The sequence below is a fragment of the Aegilops tauschii genome, chromosome 2, assembly GCF_002575655.3.
Source record: "Aegilops tauschii subsp. strangulata cultivar AL8/78 chromosome 2, Aet v6.0, whole genome shotgun sequence".
NCBI classification, from domain to species: domain Eukaryota; kingdom Viridiplantae; phylum Streptophyta; class Magnoliopsida; order Poales; family Poaceae; genus Aegilops; species Aegilops tauschii.
The window spans coordinates 535011285-535032150 of NC_053036.3; the positions used below are offsets into that span (position 1 = coordinate 535011285).

The 20866-nt window shown below is 44.4% G+C and overlaps 1 protein-coding gene across 2 annotated transcripts; it reads left to right on the plus strand.

The window, feature by feature from the left end:
* Positions 1–15279: 15279 nt before the first annotated feature.
* Positions 15280–20553, plus strand: LOC109766462 (probable potassium transporter 11). 2 transcript variants are annotated; one of them, XM_020325227.4, is made up of 8 exons: positions 15280–16174; positions 16737–16962; positions 17384–17629; positions 17729–17779; positions 18012–18278; positions 18375–18542; positions 18724–18978; positions 19231–20553. In XM_020325227.4, exons 1-8 carry the CDS (start codon positions 16055–16057, stop codon positions 20274–20276), a joined length of 2379 nt encoding a protein of 792 aa, XP_020180816.1. In that variant the 5' UTR covers positions 15280–16054; the 3' UTR covers positions 20277–20553. The 2 variants fall into 2 exon arrangements, with proteins under 2 accessions (XP_020180816.1, XP_020180815.1); XM_020325226.4 differs by having other exon boundaries at positions 15287–16174; positions 17384–17779.
* Positions 20554–20866: the final 313 nt, after the last annotated feature.

The following is a 20866-nucleotide window of genomic DNA, read 5'->3' on the forward strand; positions in this document are numbered from 1 at the left end:
CCAAGTTACACTTGAGCAAGAAAATAGCTTATTGAAGGGAATCATAGAGAAAGGTGTTTACAAGAGTCTTGCCGGAAGTAAGCAATTTGAGGAAATTGTGCGCAAGCAAGGAAGACACCGGAAGAATCAAGGTGTTGGTTTTGAACGGAAGTTCAATGCCAATGGAGTTGAGTGGGAAGAAGATCAATACCCCAAGACGAAGTTTGTTCCTCAACAAGAGAAGTATGATCCTACTTCTTTCAAAGGAACACAAACTCAAAATGATATTCCACCACAAGACCACAAGCAAAAAGGCAAGGATAAGCTTCAAGAGGAAATTGATGCATTTGAAGAAGCACCTAAGGCCTTGGTCAAGTGGGTTCCCAAGACTACATCAAGTTCCACTTCATCGAGTACAACTAAGACTCCAAGGGTTCCCATCAAGATGGTGTGGATCCAGAAGAAGAAGAACTAGAGAGTTCTTGAGGGTGACTCCGCCAACATACTTCACTCCTATCATTTTGGCGAGGACAAGTGCAAACAACTTCCATATCTTGCACTAGTTCAAGGAGTCACAAACCCTCTTGTTGGTAAGACAAGGGACAAGGTAACCTAATGACCTCATGGACATCATCTTGTGTATGCGTCACTCTATGTCTATGGATATCCTTGTTTGTTCCTTGTGGGACTAACCCGTGTAGGTATTGAAAGTGCAACTCACTCCAAAGGATTGCTCCAAATGATCTACATCAACTTTGAGCATCTACATCTTCGACACCTACATGAAGTCATCATCGACAAAACCCAAGGTTAGTTTTCATTCCCTTTAGGGGGGATATCACATCTAGGGGGAGCTTTACTCAAATCAGTGAGCTAAAGCAACTCTAATGGTGTGAACACAACAATGCTTTATGTAAAAGTGGTAACCCCACTCGTGCTTAAACGATGAGTATGACTTATGATCAAATGTTCTCATTTGACTCCTGAGTCAATATACTCATATATAGATGACCTAGTCATCGCCAAATTGCTTGATAGATGCTAGAGTGTTTGTGCATGCTTTGTCACATATTTCATTTGCCATTTTAATTGTGTGAGCATGTTGGATGCATATTTTACTCATTCGAGGACATCCATTTGTAGCTATGATTGTTTGGCTCTTTCTCTTTTGCCAAATGGATGGACAAGAATGCCTAGGAACACCCTCTAGCTATCTATGCTTTTCTCGTCTCAAACTCTATTCATGCTACATCACAAAGTTTGATCAAGTCAGATTCGAACCACTCTGTGTGAGGAGCACTCGGAGATCCCGATTCGTCATAGACTTAAACCTCCAAAACCTCTTTGTGCATCTCGGTCTGACCGATTCATCCTTTTCGGTCCTATCGAGTCACCAAGTTGATTAGGGTTTTCAATCTCGGTGCAACCGATTAGAACTTTTCGGTCACACCGAGTTGCAGTAACTGCTTGCAGTTTTGCATCTCGGTGCCACCGAGTCGTTCCACTCGGTCACACCGACAGGGTCAGGTTATATATACCGCTGGGTCAAAATTTGGAAATTTCTCCGAACCCCTTCGCCCGCGCGTAACCTACTCTGCCTCCTCTGGTCTCCGGATCGTCCTCTCATCACCAGCGACCTCCCGCCACTGGTCTCCGCCGCCGTCAACGGAAATCCTCTCTGCTGTTGCCGCCGTAGCAAGTTCGTCGCCGCACTAGGGTACGGACTTGATCATTGTGCTAATATTTAACTCCGATTCTTAGCACATTGCTTTGCCATGTTTCTTGCCATAATTGAAATCATCCTGTCCAGCAAAAACGTCCCGTAGATTAGTTTTGATTTGAAAATTTAGGGTTAGGTCTCCACCGAATTCATCTCGGACCAACCGAGTTGTAGAAATCGGTCTCACCGATTTTGGCTTAGGCCAGAGCACACGCATTTTCGGTCCGACCAAAAATTGCAAATCGGTGTGACCGAGTTCGATTCTCTGTGAAACCCTAGCAGTCTCGGTACCACCGAACTGTGACTCGGTCTGACCGAGTTCACTAGTTCAGGTTCCAAAAGCTGCTTCGGTATCACCGAGTTCACAATTCGGTAGATCCGAAATGCTTTTTGTGAAGAACTAAAACTAAGTTTTTAAGTCATCTGTTTTGCAAAAACTCCTGTACTTTGTGATGCTCATCTACTCTACCTCATCTATAACCTATTCATAGGGTCTGCTGACACTGTACTTGCAAGATGTCTGACCAAAGTGACAGCCAGAACAAGCCAGAGGAACAGGTTCAGTTAAGTGAGGGCACTAGTCCCTCTAGCAGCTATGATGAAGGTAGCAGGAGCACTCCAAGCAATCTGCCAAAGGCTGCTACCAGAACAAGGAAGAAGAGGACTTCTGACTCTGAAGATGAAGATTATGTGGCTGTTGAAGATGAAGCCACTTCAAAGAAGAAAGTGCTGAAGAAAGAGTATGGCTCAGCTGCTGCAACTAAGCCAGGTCTAAAAACTAAGATGCCAACAAGAAGACAACCCATGTATAAGCCAAGGATAGTTGCCATAGGAGAAACAATGGAGTTCACTCTTGAACCCAAGGAAACTGGAGATGGTAAGAAGAGGAAAGAAAGGGTCAAGAAGACCATTGCCAGAGTTATTGGTAAACCTTCAATGATGAGAGATTCTGAAGAAGAGGAAGAGGAAGAGGATGCAGCACCAGCACCCAAAGCTCAAAAGCTTATGGGAGATGCAATTAAGGCAGGGGCTGCTCCATCTAAGCCCAAGACTGCTCCTAAGACTGTTGCTCCAGCTCCAAAGCCAAAACCCAAGAGGAGCACCAGGAACATCCCTGCTGAGGAGAAGAACAAGGCCCCAGTGCCTCAAGCTGCTGAAGAAGAATAGGAAGATGATTCTGTTATTTTGAGGAAGCTGAAGCCCAAGATCCCTGATCACAATGATGCACACCCAGTTGCAGAGAATATGAAAATCAGGAAGGATTCAAGATTGAGGCTATGGAGAGAGTCTGATCCATATGCCACCAGGAGAAGGACTGCTGTGGACTACAGATTCCACACTAAGGAACATCAGGACTTCTATGAGACTGTTTTACTTGACAAGAAGCCCATAGTGTGTGACATGAGATGGGTTGATTGGAAATTCATTAAGGAAAATGAGGATCACTTCCCTGGTGTGTATGACAGCTTCAAGGCATGTGGAGTTGATGAGTTTGTGGCTCAGAAGTTCACCAAGTGGAATGATGAACTCATTATGCAATTTTACTCCACTGCACACTTTTATCCAGATGGAAGGATTGTGTGGATGTCTGAGGGTACTAGGTACTAGTCTATAGTTGAAGAATGGGCAAAACTCATAAATGCTCATGAGGAACATGAGGAACATGAGGATTGTGTGGATGTCTGAGGGTACTAGGTACCAGTCTATAGTTGAAGAATGGGCAAAACTCATAAATGCCAAGAAGAAGAAAGACCACAACTCTATGGCCAATATGTACAAAGAGATCCCTGATGCTGCTTTGGACACACATAAGTTTGGATCTGTACACTATTTGTTGTCTGGTCTGCCAACAATCAATTGGATTTTGAGGCACACACTTCTACCCAAGTCAGGTGATCACAAGATGATCAGAGGACATGCTATCAACTTGTTGCACATATTTGATGTCCCACAAAAGTTCAAGGTTATGAGCCTGATTGTGGAAACAATCAAGAGGACTGCAGCTGATCAGAAGAGAAGTTGTGGATATGCCCCACACATCCAGGAGCTCATCAACTCAAAGATGGGCAAAGGCAAGTACATCTTGGACAAGGAGCATCTACCCATCTATCCTGAATTTGAGGACAACACAGTTGTCATGACCGAGAATGAACCATCATCTGTGCAAGCACAAGAGAAGAAAGCCAAAGCTAAAGCTGAGAAGGCTGCAAAGATGCCAACTATGGAAGAGGCATCTCAGGTCTTCTTGAAGAGCAAGCAAGACCAGCTTGGATATCTGATCCAATCCACTATGAGGATTGAGCAGGGCCTGGCCACCCTGACCAAGAACCAGGAAAGCTTGGAAAGGATAGTTGAGACAAAATTCTATGACCTTGATGTCAAGATCACAAAGATCCAAACTGCAGTTGAGCAACTTCAGGAGGAAGCAGAGGAGAAGAAGGGCAAGTCTACCACAGATGCATTTGCTAGAGTGCCCAGAGGACAGAGATCTGCTGCAGTGCCAGTGACAGACACTAGAGCTACAGCATCAGCACCAGCAGCTACAGCTCATTCCAACTCCAGCAGCTACTCCACCAGCTCCAGCCACTTCATCAGAAGCTTTCGTCCTTGGCGTTCTCTCAACACCACCTCCCGAAGATCAAGCCTGGGAGTCGTTTAGCACTATGCATTTTCAAGCTTTTTGGTAACTTGTTGCCAAAGGGGGAGAAAAATGTATAGATCATAGGCTTTGAGAGAGAGTGTGTTGTTTTTTATCTCTCTTTGCACTCTTTTTGGTTGGTTTGAAACTTTACTGCGTGCTTGTGTGATACTACTTTGTGTCCTTGTGAGATACTTATTTGGTCAAGTGTTTGATCATATGCTACCCTTAATGCTTGTTGGATAATGCTATCTTTCATATCCTATTATGATCATTCACTTTGCTTGGTGATGAGTGCATGCTTTTAATCTCTATCATTTTGAGCGCTCCACCAAGATGTATGTGACATGGAAGAGTAACCCATGATCCTAATCGATTGTGCATTTGCATTCAAAAGCAAATCTTAAATAATGCACAAATTTAGGGGGAGCTCTTGCTTATCACATACTTCTCAAAGCGACGATGTTTTTCAATCTTATTTATCATTTGTCGAAGCTTTGATATATATGTTGTCATCAATTACCAAAAAGGGGGGGATTGAAAGTGCAACTATCCCTGGGTGGTTTTGGTAATTCCTAAAAACGTATAGCTCATTGAGCTAATGTTATTCCAAAATAAATATTTCAGGAAAGCTCAATGATTGGCATGGCATGGATTAGAAAGTGGACCCTTCAAAATGCTAAGGACAAAAGATTGGCTCAAGCTCAAAGCACAAGACTCTACATTTTCTATTTTAGTGATCCAAGATCACATTGAGTCTATAGGAAAAGCCAATACTATTAAGAAGGGATGAGGTGTTGCTTAATGAGGATCTTGCTCAAAATGCTTAGTGATATGCTCCAAAACCCTCCACTACTTTCTCATATCCACATATGTCCTAAACCAAAAAGTCCAACTCGGCCCCACCGATTCTTTCCATCCGGAGCCACCGAGTTCAGTTGACATAGCCACTGCCAGAAACCCTAATCAATTTGGTCTCACCGATAGGGATCTCGGTCTCACTGAGATGGGATTGCAAACTCTCTGTTTCCCTTCGTAACGTTTCGGTCAAACCGAGATGAGCGACCGGTCCCACTGAGATTGCAATGCAAACTCTCTGTTTCCTTTTCATAACATTTTGGTCCAACCGAGATGAGCGAATCGGTCCCACCGAGTTTGCCTGACCAACTCTCTGTTTGGCTATTACCAAAATCGGTCTCACCAAGTTTGTGTAATCGGTCTCACGGAGATTACATTATGCCCTAACCCTAATGACATCGGTCCACCGAGTTGACATGTCGGTCCCCCCGAGAATCCTAACGTTCACATTTTGAACTAAATCGGTCCGACCGAGTTTAATGATTCGGTCCCACCGAGTTTGGTGATTTGTCTGTAACGGTTAGATTTTGTGTGGAGGCTATATATACCCCTCCACCCACTCTTCATTCGTGAAGAGAGCCATCAGAACATGCCTACACTTCCAATACATATTTTCTGAGAGAGAACCACCTACACTTGTGTTGAGGTCAAGATATTCCATTCCAACCACATAAATCTTGATCTCTAGCCTTCCCCAAGTTGCTTTCCACTCAAATCTTCTTTCTACCAAATCCAATCCTATGAGAGAGAGTTGAGTGTTGGGGAGACTATCATTTGAAGCACAAGAGCAAGGAGTTCATCATCAACACACCATTTGTTACTTCTTGGAGAGTGGTGTCTCCTAGATTGGCTAGGTGTCACTTGGGAGCCTCCGACAAGATTGTGGAGTTGAACCAAGGAGTTTGTAAGGGCAAGGAGATCGCCTACTTCGTGAAGATCTACCCTAGTGAGGCAAGTCCTTCATGGGCGACGGCCATGGTGGGATAGACAAGGTTGCTTCTTCGTGGACCCTTCGTGGGTGGAGCCCTCCGTGGACTCGTGCAACCGTTACCCTTCGTGGGTTGAAGTCTCCATCAACGTGGATGTATGATAGCACCACCTATCGGAACCACGGATAAAAAATCTCCGTGTCAACATTGCGTTTGCTCCCTCAAACTCATTCCTTTACCTTCATATGCAATTGTTTTACATTCCGCTGCTATACTCTTAGAATTGCATGTGTAGGTTGATTGCTTGACTTGTGCTAAGTTGCTAAAATCTGCCAAGAACTAAAATTGGGAAAGGGTAGATTTTTATTTGGTCAAGTAGTCTAATCATCCCCCCCCCCCTCTAGACATACTTTCGATCCTACATTAGGGCTGGTGGCGGTGGGAACCCGAGGGTTGGAACTTGGGGTGGCTAGGGTTGAGGAAGAAGCAAGCGCAAAGGAAGAAGACGAGTCTGGGACCCTATATAAAGACCCCAAATACTAAGTGTATCCACCTGGGTCTTGAAACTTACCTATCCCCAGAGAGTTGTACCCAGGGGACGGTTGGGTTACCCACGCTTGCATTAATGAAAAATCCCGTGAATAAGGGAGCATGATCTCTGCCTTGGCAAGACGTGCCAGTAAAACCGTGTCCCGAGACGTGGGGCGACGTACGAGCCAATGGTTGGAAATAGTAACCGGGCAGGCGTGATGCGATGTCGTAAACAGTTATCAACAAATTAGACTCGTGGAATATTGCATTTTCTGCAATATATACACAGGTCCGAATATATCTACTACATCCGAAGACTATTCCGGAATTCGGAAGGAGGGAACCCGCCTTGCAATGCCGAAGATAATCTGCGCGCTGGACTCCTCATCATTGAAGCCAGGTTCAGGGGCTACTGAGGGAGTCCTAGACTAAGGGGTCCTCGGGCGTCCGGCCTGTTATTCATTGGGCCGGACTGATGGGCTGTGAAGATACGAAGGCCGAAGATTATACCTGTGTCCGGATTGGACTTTCCTTGGCGTGGAAGGCAAGCTAGGCGACCAGCTGTGAAGATTCCTTCTTATGTAACCGACTCCATGTAACCCTAGACCTCTCCGGTGTTTATATAAACCGGAGAGCATAGTCCGGATAGGAGACATTCATTACCATATACACATAGGCTAGACTTCTAGGGTTTAGCCATTACGATCTCGTGGTAGATCAGCTCTTGTAACACTCATATTCATCAAGATCAATCAAGCAGGAAGTAGGGTATTACCTCCATAGAGGGGGCCCGAACCTGGGTAAACATCGTGTCCCCCGTCTCCTATTACCATCGATCCTAGACGCACAGTTCGGGACCCCTACCCGAGATCCGCCGGTTTTGACACCGACAATAACCAACTCATGTACTTATCTTACAACAACACCTTCGACCACCAGCAAGCTTCCAATCTCCTTGCGCAGTCACGGCATCAACTTCCCCCGATAAACCTCAGATCAAGATCGTGATGCGTGACTTGGCAAGCATGCTTGGATGGCACGAGCGATTCACAGAGCGGGCGGTGGCAGGACCATGGCACTGTTGCACCGGAGTCGCCGAATGAGGGGTTGGATTCCTGCTAGCATAGTTCCGGGGAGCACCTACCCTAGCAGACAGCGTGGGAGACACTATGCGAGCAGAGAGAGGGTGAGGATGGAGGAGCCTCATGTCGAGAGCAGGTGGTCGCCGGCACCATATTGGCATCCCCGGCGAGGGTTGGGATTGGTGCCGAGGCAGGAGTGGCCACCGACAACTGCCTAGGAGCACAAGAGCTACAGTGAAAAGGCAGTTGTTTTCTTTTGTTATGAAACCGTGCATCACACCAAAAATGTCCAATGGACTATGTTGTTGTTGTTGTGCCTCAATGTAGAAGCAACCCGTGTGGATCGTGATACATGGAGTAGAGGAGAGTCAGCGACATGTTTAGGTAGGCCCGAGGGTCGTTGAAGTCAGTTGACACTGCGTCGATGGCCCCGGGGACTCAAGGTAGTGGTGTAGAAGGGAGGGGGCTGAGTTGGCGTTGGTGCTGCTGCTGTATTTGACGGGGAAGAATTGTGATGGGGAGGAGGAGAAAAAAGAGTTGGAGGCGGAGACAGCGTAGCGGGTTCATGCCCTTAACCGAGTTTTGTGTTCTTCCAAAATATAAGATTGACTAGGAGTTTTTCTTCCCATGTCCTTAACTAGCTCCGCCCATATTATTTGGCTGGGATCTTCACATCATCATGTTCCCACCTTTTTTCTAAATATAAACTCACAAGGAAGTTTTTTTCTCGAATTCGCACAGTGTGCGTATCATATTATATATAAAGATGGGTGGGAATTACCCCTAGTCCATCATGCAGTGATATATAGGTCGCCATGCTTGGCACTCTTGTCTCAAAGTATGCAGCAACGGTCCTAACCGAGGGCGAAACTCTGTCGAACACAACCGAATTCCTATGCTTCCAAAGCACCCACATTCCGAGAAGTAGAACTGCCCTTATGTCTCTTGACTTGTGCCCCACCGAAGTCTTGTTTAGGCACCACGACTAGAGCGTGTCGTCGGCTCCTGGCGTCTAGTCCGCCCTTCCTAGGGTCGTGCAGATCGCCGTCCACACCGTTCGCGCGAAGACACAACCTAGCATGATGTTGTTCATAGATTCGTCGTGTTTGGCGCGGAAAGGGCAAGAGTCCTGGTGTGGTAGCCTCCTCCTAGGAAGCTTATCCGAATTCTAGTGGTGTGGTAGCCCCCTCCACGCAAAGAAATGACATTGTAGCGGCGCCCTGGACCTCCACGTGAACTCAGCCATAGGAACCACCTCTCGGCCAACAAATTTTGCGGCATACGCTGAACGTATAGAGAAATCACCATCGCCTTCCCAAGACCATCTAATTTTGAGGAGTAATTTTAACATGCTCCCTCTTACTCCCTCTTTTTACATGAGAGGTAAGAAGGTAAGAGTTAATCACACCACTAGCTAATCATATCAATGACTCAGATCTATTATGTACTCTTACCTCTCATGTGAAAAAGGGAGGTAAGAGGGAGCATTTGCACCCATCCATAAGTTGGACCACTATGGTCCTAAAGTTGCATTTACTCCTGAAGTGCTCTCACCCCTATGCCCAGTTCAAAATTTGTAGCTCAGGCATTGTTTGATAGTGCATCGTGAACCGTCCACGAAAGTCTTACACGTCGAGGCACTCTCTCATATAAAGATGGCGCAGTTTTTGCCACTCGCAGACTGTCTAGCCATCGGTCCTCCCAGAACATGGTGTCATGGCCGTCACCAATCGTAGCTCCGGATGCAGCAATGTACAGTGCTAGAGACTCCTCCATCACGGGAATGTCAAATTCCGCCCACGACCTCTCTCCATCCGATCTGCGCAGCCATGGTCAGCGTGCTTGCATTGCTATGTTGAGCCACCTGAGGTTTCGAATGCACGCGCTTAGTTTTCTCCTGTTCTATGGATGCAAAAAAAGCTTCAAGCTTGACCATAGCTGTTTGATCACGACACATGAGAACTACGTTCAGCACAAGAAAACAATTAGTCAAGTACCACTATGTTGATTTTGTCAGAAAATATAGATCCATCCGCGCATGATAGCTTGGGCATGTCAAACTTTCTACAGTACACCCACATGACGATGGGTAAGGAATCCTGAACACATGCGTACAGGGATCGTATCTAGGTATGTGGTATTTGATTCGATCCATCGCGATCTAAATTTATTTTGTAGATCATCCGTACATTCACAAAAGAAATGTTAGTACGCCCATCGTACAAGGTCGAGTTTATTAATTTGTGCACAAACTCCAGTTTTGTATCGAGTATGTGAATCAGTTTTACAAATCTGATGGCCCTGAGGAACTTGTCCAAGGCTTCATATTGATATATAGAAGTACACAGGGGAGTGAAACCGACCGGCCACCACATGTCTCTTTCGATTCCATCAGCTGATCTGTCCATAATGATCTCATCAAATGTTTTTTCTTGTCTGTCCATTTGAGTAGATTGGGTATCTAATTAGGTTAGTGCTAATCCTAGTACTCATCTAAAGTATGTTTAACATACTATGATATTTAAAGTACCAACTAAAAATACTGCAAACACCTAACTCTTAAAGGCTAAAGTCAATATACGATATAGAATTACCAAACCATGTGTACATCAACTTGCACACATGGTGTAAGAAACAACCATCGGGACACTAGTTTGAGTTTTTTTTTCTTTTTGTCTCATATGATCACCGCCATTTTCAAAGTCAAACATGTATCATATCATTATTTATTATTTTTGTACATGTATTTTGCACCACTTTGTAGAAACTTAAATTCAAACACAACACGTCAATTATTGACCATCTGGAACTGCGTTCAGGGGAATGGAATACAAACATTGAAACCACAAGAGGTGTATGCATGACGGTCTAGTTAGCCATATGTCGATGCCCGGAATGTTTTAATGGTATTTGAAATATGTTTGGACAGCATTAGCTACATTTTTAAGGCATGAGCATTTTCCAAAGATATGACTAAAATCTAGCGATGCATTATAATTTCCTAGGAAATCCTTACCGATTAATAATAATCATACATAGGAATTTCATGTGAATCCTAGAAGGCAGCACATTGAGGATTATATAGGACCTTTCTATAGAGTAGGGCGTTTTGGTGACCATGGAGGCCGATTTTTTTATTAAAAAAAAATCAAAGTTAAAATATTTTAGTTAAAAAAAATCTAAAAATATATGTACATGTATATAAGGATGTAATATATATGCGTGTAGAATTTCACGGTAAAATACCGTGAGTTGCGACATGTACAAAAAAAACTAAATCATGGACTTTGAGCAATGAACAGCGCATGTGCTAAAAAAGCCACATTTTCTTTTTGCACAACCCGCGTTTTAACACATTTCATCATGAATATTTACACAGCTGTACATAATGCCTCTAGGTATATGTGTATTTGTTTTTTAAATTTTCTTGAAACATAAAAGTATGAATTTTGAATTTTGCAAAAATTTGGCCTCCATGAAGCTCGTCCTGCATTCAGCATTTTCGCTTTCTACATGGTTTCTTTTCCCCATAAAAATCCTACTCCGTGCGACTCTGAACCTAAACAATGCAAGGAATCTTCAGTAACCTCCCTGTGGGCTGTGACAACGGCGACAAGAATAGTAATCTAGGACTAACCATGGTTCTTGAGAACATTATGAGTGAGTGAGTGAGTGTTTAAAAGTAACACGAGTGGGCATAGAAATTAGGTGCGCCCTCGCTGTCATTCAAGCGGGGCGGTCCTCTTCTCCATTATTAATGATGATGTTGTGCGTCATGTGGACACGATCGATCTTAATGCAGCTACCTGCAGATCGATCGATGGATCGATCATGGTCTAGATCTGAGAATGCATTTTCTTTTCTTTCTCTTTTTATTTGGGGACGATCGAGTGCAGTTAGGTAAAAGTTCGAGAGAGAAAACTACGGCCACTTACCTTCCTTTCTCTCTGTTCTGAAGATATTCATTTACTTATATTAAATTTGTGTGGGTGCATGCAGTAGAAAAAAAGAAGATACGACACCTCCAGTCCTTCCACTAAGACCAAACAGCTTACTTTGATCAGCACGCACCAAGCCACACGATAGCTTATAATATAACCACACAGGACACCGAGAACAAAGTGAAAATGACCGCACACACTATCACAGTATCATACACACCATCACAGCTTGGCGAGATAGGGGAGAGAGAGCAGGGTTAGAGTGAGAGGAAACAATGTTAGGGCATCTCCAACGTCGACTCTTAAACCATTCGCAATACGTATTTTGCCATTTAACCTATTCCTGAATCGGTCCGTTGACGCGTCCGATTGTCCGGTTTCTCCCAAACTGAAGGGCGGGGGTTTGCGGGAGTTCAGACCGCCTCCACGTAGGATTCTGACAACCCCGGTCCATTGAAATCCCCCTTCCGGTTCACTTTTCTTTCACTTCGCCTCTGCTCCCCCTTGTCTCCATTCGCACCTTTCTCGTCCGACGATTTCGTTGTACCTCTCCGCCCCGCCGTCCAAGCATCCTCGGATGTCCGCAACCCCCACCAACGCGCCTGCTCGTCTTGGACTACCCCGTCATCCACCCAGGATTCGTCCGTAGCCAGATACCCTCCGCCCCCTGCATACACCGTCCATAGCGGACACCAACACTCGGCAAGTGTTCGATCAAATGCTATTGAGCTTTTTTTTTTTGAGTTTTTTGTTATTTCCTAGAGTAATTCGATGGCAGGGTATTTGGTTATCGAGATGAGTTATTGTGTGATGCGTGGTTGGTCGTATTGTGGACATTGTAGGCAGGAACTCAGGAGGCTCGATCTTTTTGGCAACGCATGCGTGCTTCATTTCATGAGCAAAAGAATTTCGGGTCGTACGAAATGCACGTCATCCATGAACGCACTGTCAAGTCGATATCACATCGATGGTACACTTTCTGTTACTCCGTCATGAAGTATTGCGGTGTGATTCATTGAGTGGAGACAATGTAGCCATTGGGCTCGTCAACCATGGAGATCATAAGTTTTGCTTCTTGTTGCTCTTCATGTTGGTTAATTCATTTATTTATTGCTCTACACGTTATATAGCCTGGGCGTGCTATACTACAAGACCGAGGACATGCCATTCACGCGCATACATTGTTGCATAAAAGCTCAAGAGACAGTATGTGTGGGACGACATGTGTCGACTCTAGCTCGAGTATCTTTGAATTTGAAATCAGTGTATTTCAAAAAATTTGTTGAGCATCCAGTTATCTTGGATGTAATCATTTATATTTGAACTATTGTTGTACTAGAGATATTTGCATGTTATTTATGCAGGGATGAATTATGCTATTATCTATAATTATTTTGAGTGTTGTGGTGCTAAAGAAAAACTCAGAAACGACATGCAAGGAACATGGTTGAATGGCCGGCTACCGTCCGTAGACTAGTCGTGTGTAAAGAATCGGTGTTGAAGATGCCCTTATATTCCATCAACGCCGAGACAACCAATGACAAACAAGCATGGTGGTGCATCATGTACTGCACTCGCAGAGAATAGTATTGTACCTTTGTACGTACCCACTGAAAGAAACTGCCACCACCTCCACACATATACTATTCATAGAGCCCATGAGAATGTCCATGACTTGTGACTAAACTTTCACCCTGAATCAAATCCTTCCTAGCTAGGAGTACTAATCAATAGGGAATAGGCGGCCATGTCGCCGTGCACCCATGCCACCATGACTTTTCAGGTGCTCATCCACCATTTGCCTAGCCTAGCAGCTCCTCCCCCTTCTGGAAGCCCGCCGCGAGACAGGAGGGGCAGAAGCGCCATTTGATCTATCGTGTGGGGGCGGATAAACCCTGGGGCATTGGTGTCGTGTCAACCAACTTGATCACCATGAACCGCATACTAGCCTAGCCTAGCCAAGCCGGGCCAGCTCCCCAGTGGGGACACGAGTGACGTGGGTGGGTGGTGCAACCCAACGCATGCGTGTGTCCGCTTGCTCATTAGTAGCAGCCTTGTCCCACCCCAGCGACGACCTACCCTGCCTTGCACCCAGCTTAGCTGAGCTAGTTTAGCTAGCCACAGCTCCTTGTCCTGTGGCATGCCACCCATCAATCCATCCATCCATGCATGTATATCCGGATGCAGGGCCATTATTATTTCTAAAAATATTCATGCATAGATATTTTTCAAACAAGATGATCAAAATTTTCAAACAAGATAATCGTATACTATTAGCATGCAATTTTTTAGTTAATCGCTCGTGGTGGTGAATCTCTCTTGGGGCAACAGAAGTCACAGGGCATCAGTTCCTCAAGCATAATTCCCCTCACATTATTGTTTTGTTTAGCATTATAATTGCATCTAGTTCCAATTCCCTTCCTCTTGCATAATTGCACCGCCTTTTTTGCTTGCTTGTTTTTTCCTGCGCGTTTTTCGCTGAAGAATATGTATGGCACCAACAATGGAAGATTCTCACAATCATACCAACTGGTTTCAATTCAGGGTAAATTCGGATGTGACACACGAGTCGTCCTCGGCGGCAGTGACGGTATCGACAAAAAAACATTCAGAACTCATGAACAAATTAGCATTTCTCTTCGAGAAACGTCGAATTATAGGTGTTCCCACATGAGGAAAACCCGAGTTGTCGACCTAACTAGAAAAGATTAGAGGAAACCACAATCAATTATTCTTGAAAGCTACACGCTATAATCTCGTGTGTCTCAGCTTAGGATGCGTGCTAACCGCCGATTCGCTGACATGGACGGCGACATATTAGCAGATGAAACTCTTAATGATTTCTTGTATTTATCTTTGTCCTTTTAGAGCTGACAACAAGTGCCCTATCGCTGTAAAGATAAGTACATGAGCAACAACACTTTGAATTCAAAGATGATGATTCGTAGTAGTAAATATAAAATATGTAACAAAGGAAGTTGGACTTGGATTGCTAGTCCCCTATTGGCTCATGGCTGATGCAGGCGGCCTACTAGCCTAGCTAGCTAGGGTATACAGCCGAAGACATACTACTGAAGAAAAATGCCCCACCACATGAATGAAGAACATAAACGACTCAACAAAGTCAAAGAACAAACAATATTCAGATATACTCCATGTTGCAGCATGATAGTACTCCACCAGCAGCAACCTGGGCACGGTCCACTTGCCACTGCCACCAGACAAGGATTAAGCAGCTAGCTGACAGAAGTGCTTATTAAACACACAAAGTGACAGCCCTGGATCTCCATCTCAGAAAGATTAGCAGCAGCTGCCTGTACTTAATTAATCAAAGCAGTGTCAAGGTAAACTAGGTTAGCAGCAGCAGCAGCTACAACCAATTAAGAAAGAAACATGAGGTGTAACAACCTGGGTTTGTTTAGTGACACTGGTTAACCGGCCAAGTGGCACCAAAAGCACTGGATTAAGAACCTGTAACTAACCAGTCAAGCAGCATTAGCAGCAGCAGCAGCATCAGGTAAAGTAATATGCCACGTCGGTGTCAGCAGTTTTGGTGCTACAGTTCAACGGCACATAGGTTAGGTTAGCAGCCAGCCAAGCCAAGCGGAGGGGGTGATGGGTCAGCAATGCTGTCTCTGCTCCGTCCAGTCTCCTCTTCTCTTCTTCTTCTTCTTCGCCTCCTTGTCATTGCTGCCGCTGCTGCTGCTACCATCCAAATCCATCGGTTAAATTCCAGGCCAAAATAGTGGGCGCCCACCAGCGCCCTCCTCCTCCGCCCCTCTCCCCCCCCTGTCCTCATATGCCGCTCCTGTCCCGTCCTCCTCCTGCCACTTCTTCCTTTCCTTGCTTCTCTCGCTCTGCCAGTGCCCTCCTCCTCCTCCTCGCTGAATCTCTCCTCCGCGGAGGAGGCCCGCCGCGTCGGAGCCCGGCCGTCGGGGCGCCTGCCCGTGTCGCGGGGAGGTTTTCTTTGGGGGAAGAAAGGTCGGGGTTTTCGGCTGGTTGGTTGGGATTTTGGTTCTTCATTTGAGCGGCGATTTCGGTTGGTTTTCTGCGATTCCGAGTCCCTGTGCTGTGATTCCTGCCGCCCCGCGCTTCCATTTCTGTTCCCCGCAAGCACCCCCCGGAATTCAGAGCGGCCGAGGCGGTTCTTCGCTCCGGGCCTCCGTCCATGTAAGAATTGGGTTGGAGTTGGAGGCGTCGATGCGGAGATTCGAGGTCGAACTTTGAGCGAGCGAGAGATCAACAACTGTTGCTCGAAGGTCGATTTTTATCCGTGAACCCGGTTTTCAGATTGGTTGTTGCGAAGGCTGCAAGTGGAGGACGACTGTCGTTTTTGGCGAGGATTTGAGAGCTGTGGTCGAGGTCAAAAGAGATCAATGGCGTCGCTGTCCGAAAGCGAGGGGACGAACAGGGGGGGCATGTGGGAGCTGGATCAGAACCTTGATCAGCCCATGGATGAGGAAGCCACCAGACTCAAGAATATGTACCGGGAAAAGGTCTGACGTTTCTCTTCTTCAGTTAGTTACTTTACAGTTCATTTATATTAGTATTTTAATTCATCTGTATTTGGCTGCCAAGACTTGGTTATTTTCAGAGAATGTAAAATTGGTCCCTGCATGTGACCAGTTCATCTCATTGTGCAGTTTGTGCTTTGAGGACATCTGGAACAGTTTGATATGGATTCTGCTGCTTGAACATATTGTTTGTCATCTGTAGTGCGCGAAGTAACCTGATGTAGTTGGTATGATGGGATTACCATTTTTTATTTTCAATGATGGTGGGATTACTGAGTAACTGAAGAAATAGAGTTTTTAGCGCTTTCTTCGTAGTGAAAATGACGCGCTTCCAGGCGTGTCAGGGAAAAGAAAAAAGGAGCAGTGATTTTGTTTATCCAAGTTTTTTGTGCATTCCCTTTCGATGAAACAATTAGCAGAAGAATCTTTAGTCCTGAAATTTAATGTCTGTTTATTCTTGAAAAGAAACTGAATGCTTGTTTTATTGAAGTTGTTAGGCTACTAAATCAAGATTTTATATTGACTGTTATTTCCCTTGATGCAGAAATTCTCATCAGTTTTGATGCTGCGGCTTGCATTTCAGAGCCTTGGGGTGGTCTTTGGTGACTTGGGCACATCACCGCTCTATGTGTTCTATAATGCCTTTCCTCATGGAGTAAACGACGACGAGGATGTTATTGGAGCTCTTTCCTTGATCATTTACACCCTTACTCTCATCCCTCTTGTGAAGTATGTTTTTGTTGTCTTGCGGGCAAATGACAATGGTCAAGGTGAGATGATTTATTCTCACATGGTCAAAGTATCATACTGGTTAGACCTTCAATGAGACGGTGTCTCTTATGATCTGCTCTGTACTTTGCAAAAAAGGAAAATACTGACTGAAATACATCTCAAATGCTTATTTCTACACATTAGCCAACACCAAGCACAGTTGAATTTAATAAGTGGCAACCATAACAGTGCATTTTTTTCCATCAGATTGGTAGGTGAATATTTTAGCAGAATGCCTTTCTGGTCATGAGATGCCAGAGCGGCAGCTAAATTATTTTATATGGAAAGTTTAGTCTGAGATCACTTTACTGTTGCCTCAATGAACGAAAGAAACTCTTCCATGCGCAATTCTGGGACTTCTTGATTTGATAAGTTGCTTGCAGTTTTACACTGGTGGTGACCTCTTTTCTTGTCTTGCAGGTGGTACACTTGCTCTGTATTCACTTCTCTGCCGTCATGCAAAGATCAGCACTATACCCAACCAACACAAGACTGATGAGGACTTAACGACATATAGTCGGCAAACTTATGAGGAGAACTCATTGGCAGCAAAAATAAAGAGATGGCTAGAAACACGCGCATATAAAAGAAACTGTCTTCTTATTCTTGTTCTCCTTGGTACTTGTACAGCTATTGGAGATGGAATCCTTACTCCTGCTATATCAGGTATTCTACATAATCTCTTCCGAATTCATGTTCAGCATCATATTTTTCTGAGTAAATTGAACATTTCCAGGAATCTGATTTGTGATTTGTATTTCACAGTTCTTTCTGCATCAGGTGGAATAAAAGTTCAAAATCCAAACATGAGTACTGGTAATATTGTGTTTTCAGTCTTTCATGCTGTAACTTCAGTAAATTCTTCAAGTATGTTAGTACATAGAAGCATCGAATCACTGCAACGATGAAAAGTCAGTGCAATTCACCTCTGTTTTATGTACTACGTATTAATTATTATCTCATATGTACTGTTACCCTTATACTCTATCTTTTGCATAAATCCATGTTGTAAAATTGCTTCATCTTTGATTCTCTTTGCATCTGGCAGATATTGTTGTACTTGTTGCCGTGATCATCTTGATTGGAGTATTCAGCATGCAACACTTTGGTACAGACAAAGTTGGATGGCTATTTGCACCTATAGTGCTCATCTGGTTCATTTTAATTGGAAGTGTCGGTGCACTGAACATACACAAGCATGGTAGCTCTGTATTAAAAGCGTACAATCCAGTCTATATATACCGTTATTTCCGAAGGAATGGGAATTCTTCTAACACCTGGACTGTTCTTGGAGGAATCATGCTTAGCATCACAGGTCAGTCCGTTTTACGTATTCAGGTTTAGAAATTACCTTCCATCAACTTATAATAGAGCCCGTATGACATGCAGAAATTTGTTTCTTTCTCCTCAGGAACTGAAGCGTTATTTGCGGATCTATGTCATTTTCCTGTTTTGGCCATTCAGATTGCATTCACCTTCATTGTATTCCCATGCCTTCTTCTGGCATACACAGGGCAGGCTGCTTATATAATTTCCAACAAGCAACATGTGAATGACGCCTTCTATCGCTCCATTCCAGGTCCTCCTCAGATACTATAGCTTGTCCTATTGACTAATCATAAGATAGATTGGTCGATGTGCCAGCACATCACATCCGCCGTGTGCACACCGTCATAGTGCGTAGCCATTATTGACAGTGCATACTAGTGCCGTTGCTTTATGTACTATGGTTCTCATGGTGAGATGTTTAATAATTGCAGATGCCATATACTGGCCAGCCTTTGTTATAGCAACTGCTGCAGCAATAATTGCAAGTCAAGCCACGATATCTGCTACCTACTCAATAATAAAGCAGGCTCTTGCATTAGGATGTTTCCCCCGCGTGAAGGTAGTCCACACCTCGAAGAAATTTCTCGGGCAGATTTATATCCCTGACATCAACTGGCTCCTCCTTATTCTTTGTATTGCTGTGACTGCTGGATTCAAGAACCAGAGCCAGATAGGAAATGCATACGGTAAGGTTTACTTTCTAAATATGGATTCTGGTGAGCATTCCTTGTTTACAACACCATGTAGTATATATTGCTAAGCTTGGAAAAGCTACATGCAGACAATTTAAAAGGAAAGGTTGCCTTATAATAGAAAGAGTGAATGCTAATAGAAGAATGAAATTGTCCTGAAATAAGAACTGTCGCTGAATTTTCATGATATAATCTCCGCTCATATCTCAGACAACTCTAAATTTACATTTACTGATGTGTGAACAGGCACTGCAGTGGTTATAGTTATGCTAGTGACAACGTTCCTCATGGTACCAATAATGCTGCTGGTGTGGAAGAGTCACTGGATTCTTGTCGTCACCTTTATTGTGCTCTCGTTGATGGTAGAGCTACCATACTTCTGGGCTTGCATATTGAAGATTGACCAGGGCGGTTGGGTCCCGCTTGTCATCGCGATAGCCTTCTTCATCATCATGTATGTGTGGCACTATTGCACTGTAAAGCGGTATGAATTTGAGATGCACAGCAAGGTGTCAATGGCCTGGATTCTTGGCCTCGGTCCGAGCCTTGGTCTAGTCAGGGTTCCAGGGATAGGCTTTGTGTACACTGAGCTGGCAAGTGGCGTACCGCACATCTTCTCCCACTTTATCACCAACTTACCTGCTATCCACTCGGTTGTTGTCTTCGTCTGTGTCAAGTATCTTCCAGTCTACACAGTCCCGGTGGAGGAGCGGTTCCTTGTGAGGAGGATTGGGCCGAAGAACTTCCATATATTCCGGTGCATTGCAAGGTACGGATATAAAGACCTCCACAAGAAAGATGATGACTTTGAGAAGATGCTCTTTGACTGCCTCACGTTATTCATCCGACTCGAGAGCATGATGGATGGTTATTCAGATTCCGACGAGTTCAGCTTACCAGAGCAGAGGACTGAAGGATCGATTAACACTGCATTTCTGGCAGACAAAACTGTCAACACAATGTGCTCCAATGGTGACCTTAGCTACTCATCACAGGATTCTATTGTGCCAGTGCAGTCACCCCTCGGGGTAAACAACCTGTTGACGTACTCAAGCCAAACCAACCGTACAGTCAGCAACGAAGTGGAGTTCTTGAACCGGTGCAGGGATGCTGGCGTTGTGCACATCCTAGGGAACACCATTGTGCGCGCTCGGAGAGATTCAGGGATCATCAAGAAGATTTCGGTAGATTACTTGTATGCCTTCATGAGGAGGATCTGCAGGGAGAACAGCGTGATGTTCAATATTCCTCATGAGAGCCTTCTTAATGTTGGGCAAATATACTACATCTGAAACATCATTTTCCGCTTGGTTTGTACTGGATTCTGAGCAAAAAGCTCTGATGTACCCTTCTCTGGAAGGGAGAAGGGGGATGGCTGCTTTAAACTGTAAATAGGGAACTTATCGATCGTAGAATATAAATAGGGAATAGCTTCAGATTTTGTTTCGCGCCCCGCATCTTTCAGGCGGTGTTCATGCTAGAAATGTTCGCCTTTTGTTTTGTAATTTGTAAGATTCAGATGCTTCCTTTCCCTGATAAATCATATATTGTGATAGTTATCTAGGAAAATCTCTAACTGGCAACTCATGGATTCAAAAGTATTTGCAGCTTTCTAAGTTGTCACCTTTGATTTCATTGAAAAAGCATAATCATCTTTGTGTCTGGCTGGAAAGGTTGGACTCCTTTGGTTTGGAGGAATTTCATCGGAATTCTATAGATAGGATTTTTGTTGGAATTTTTCCTTTAGAGCCCTTTGGTTCATAGGAATGGATTCCTATTCCTACATAGGCCTACACTCAGTAAAAAATTCCAATGATGTGAACCAAATGACATATCTTTGCCTATTCTTACTCATAGGATTTGAGATGCATGTCATCTCATT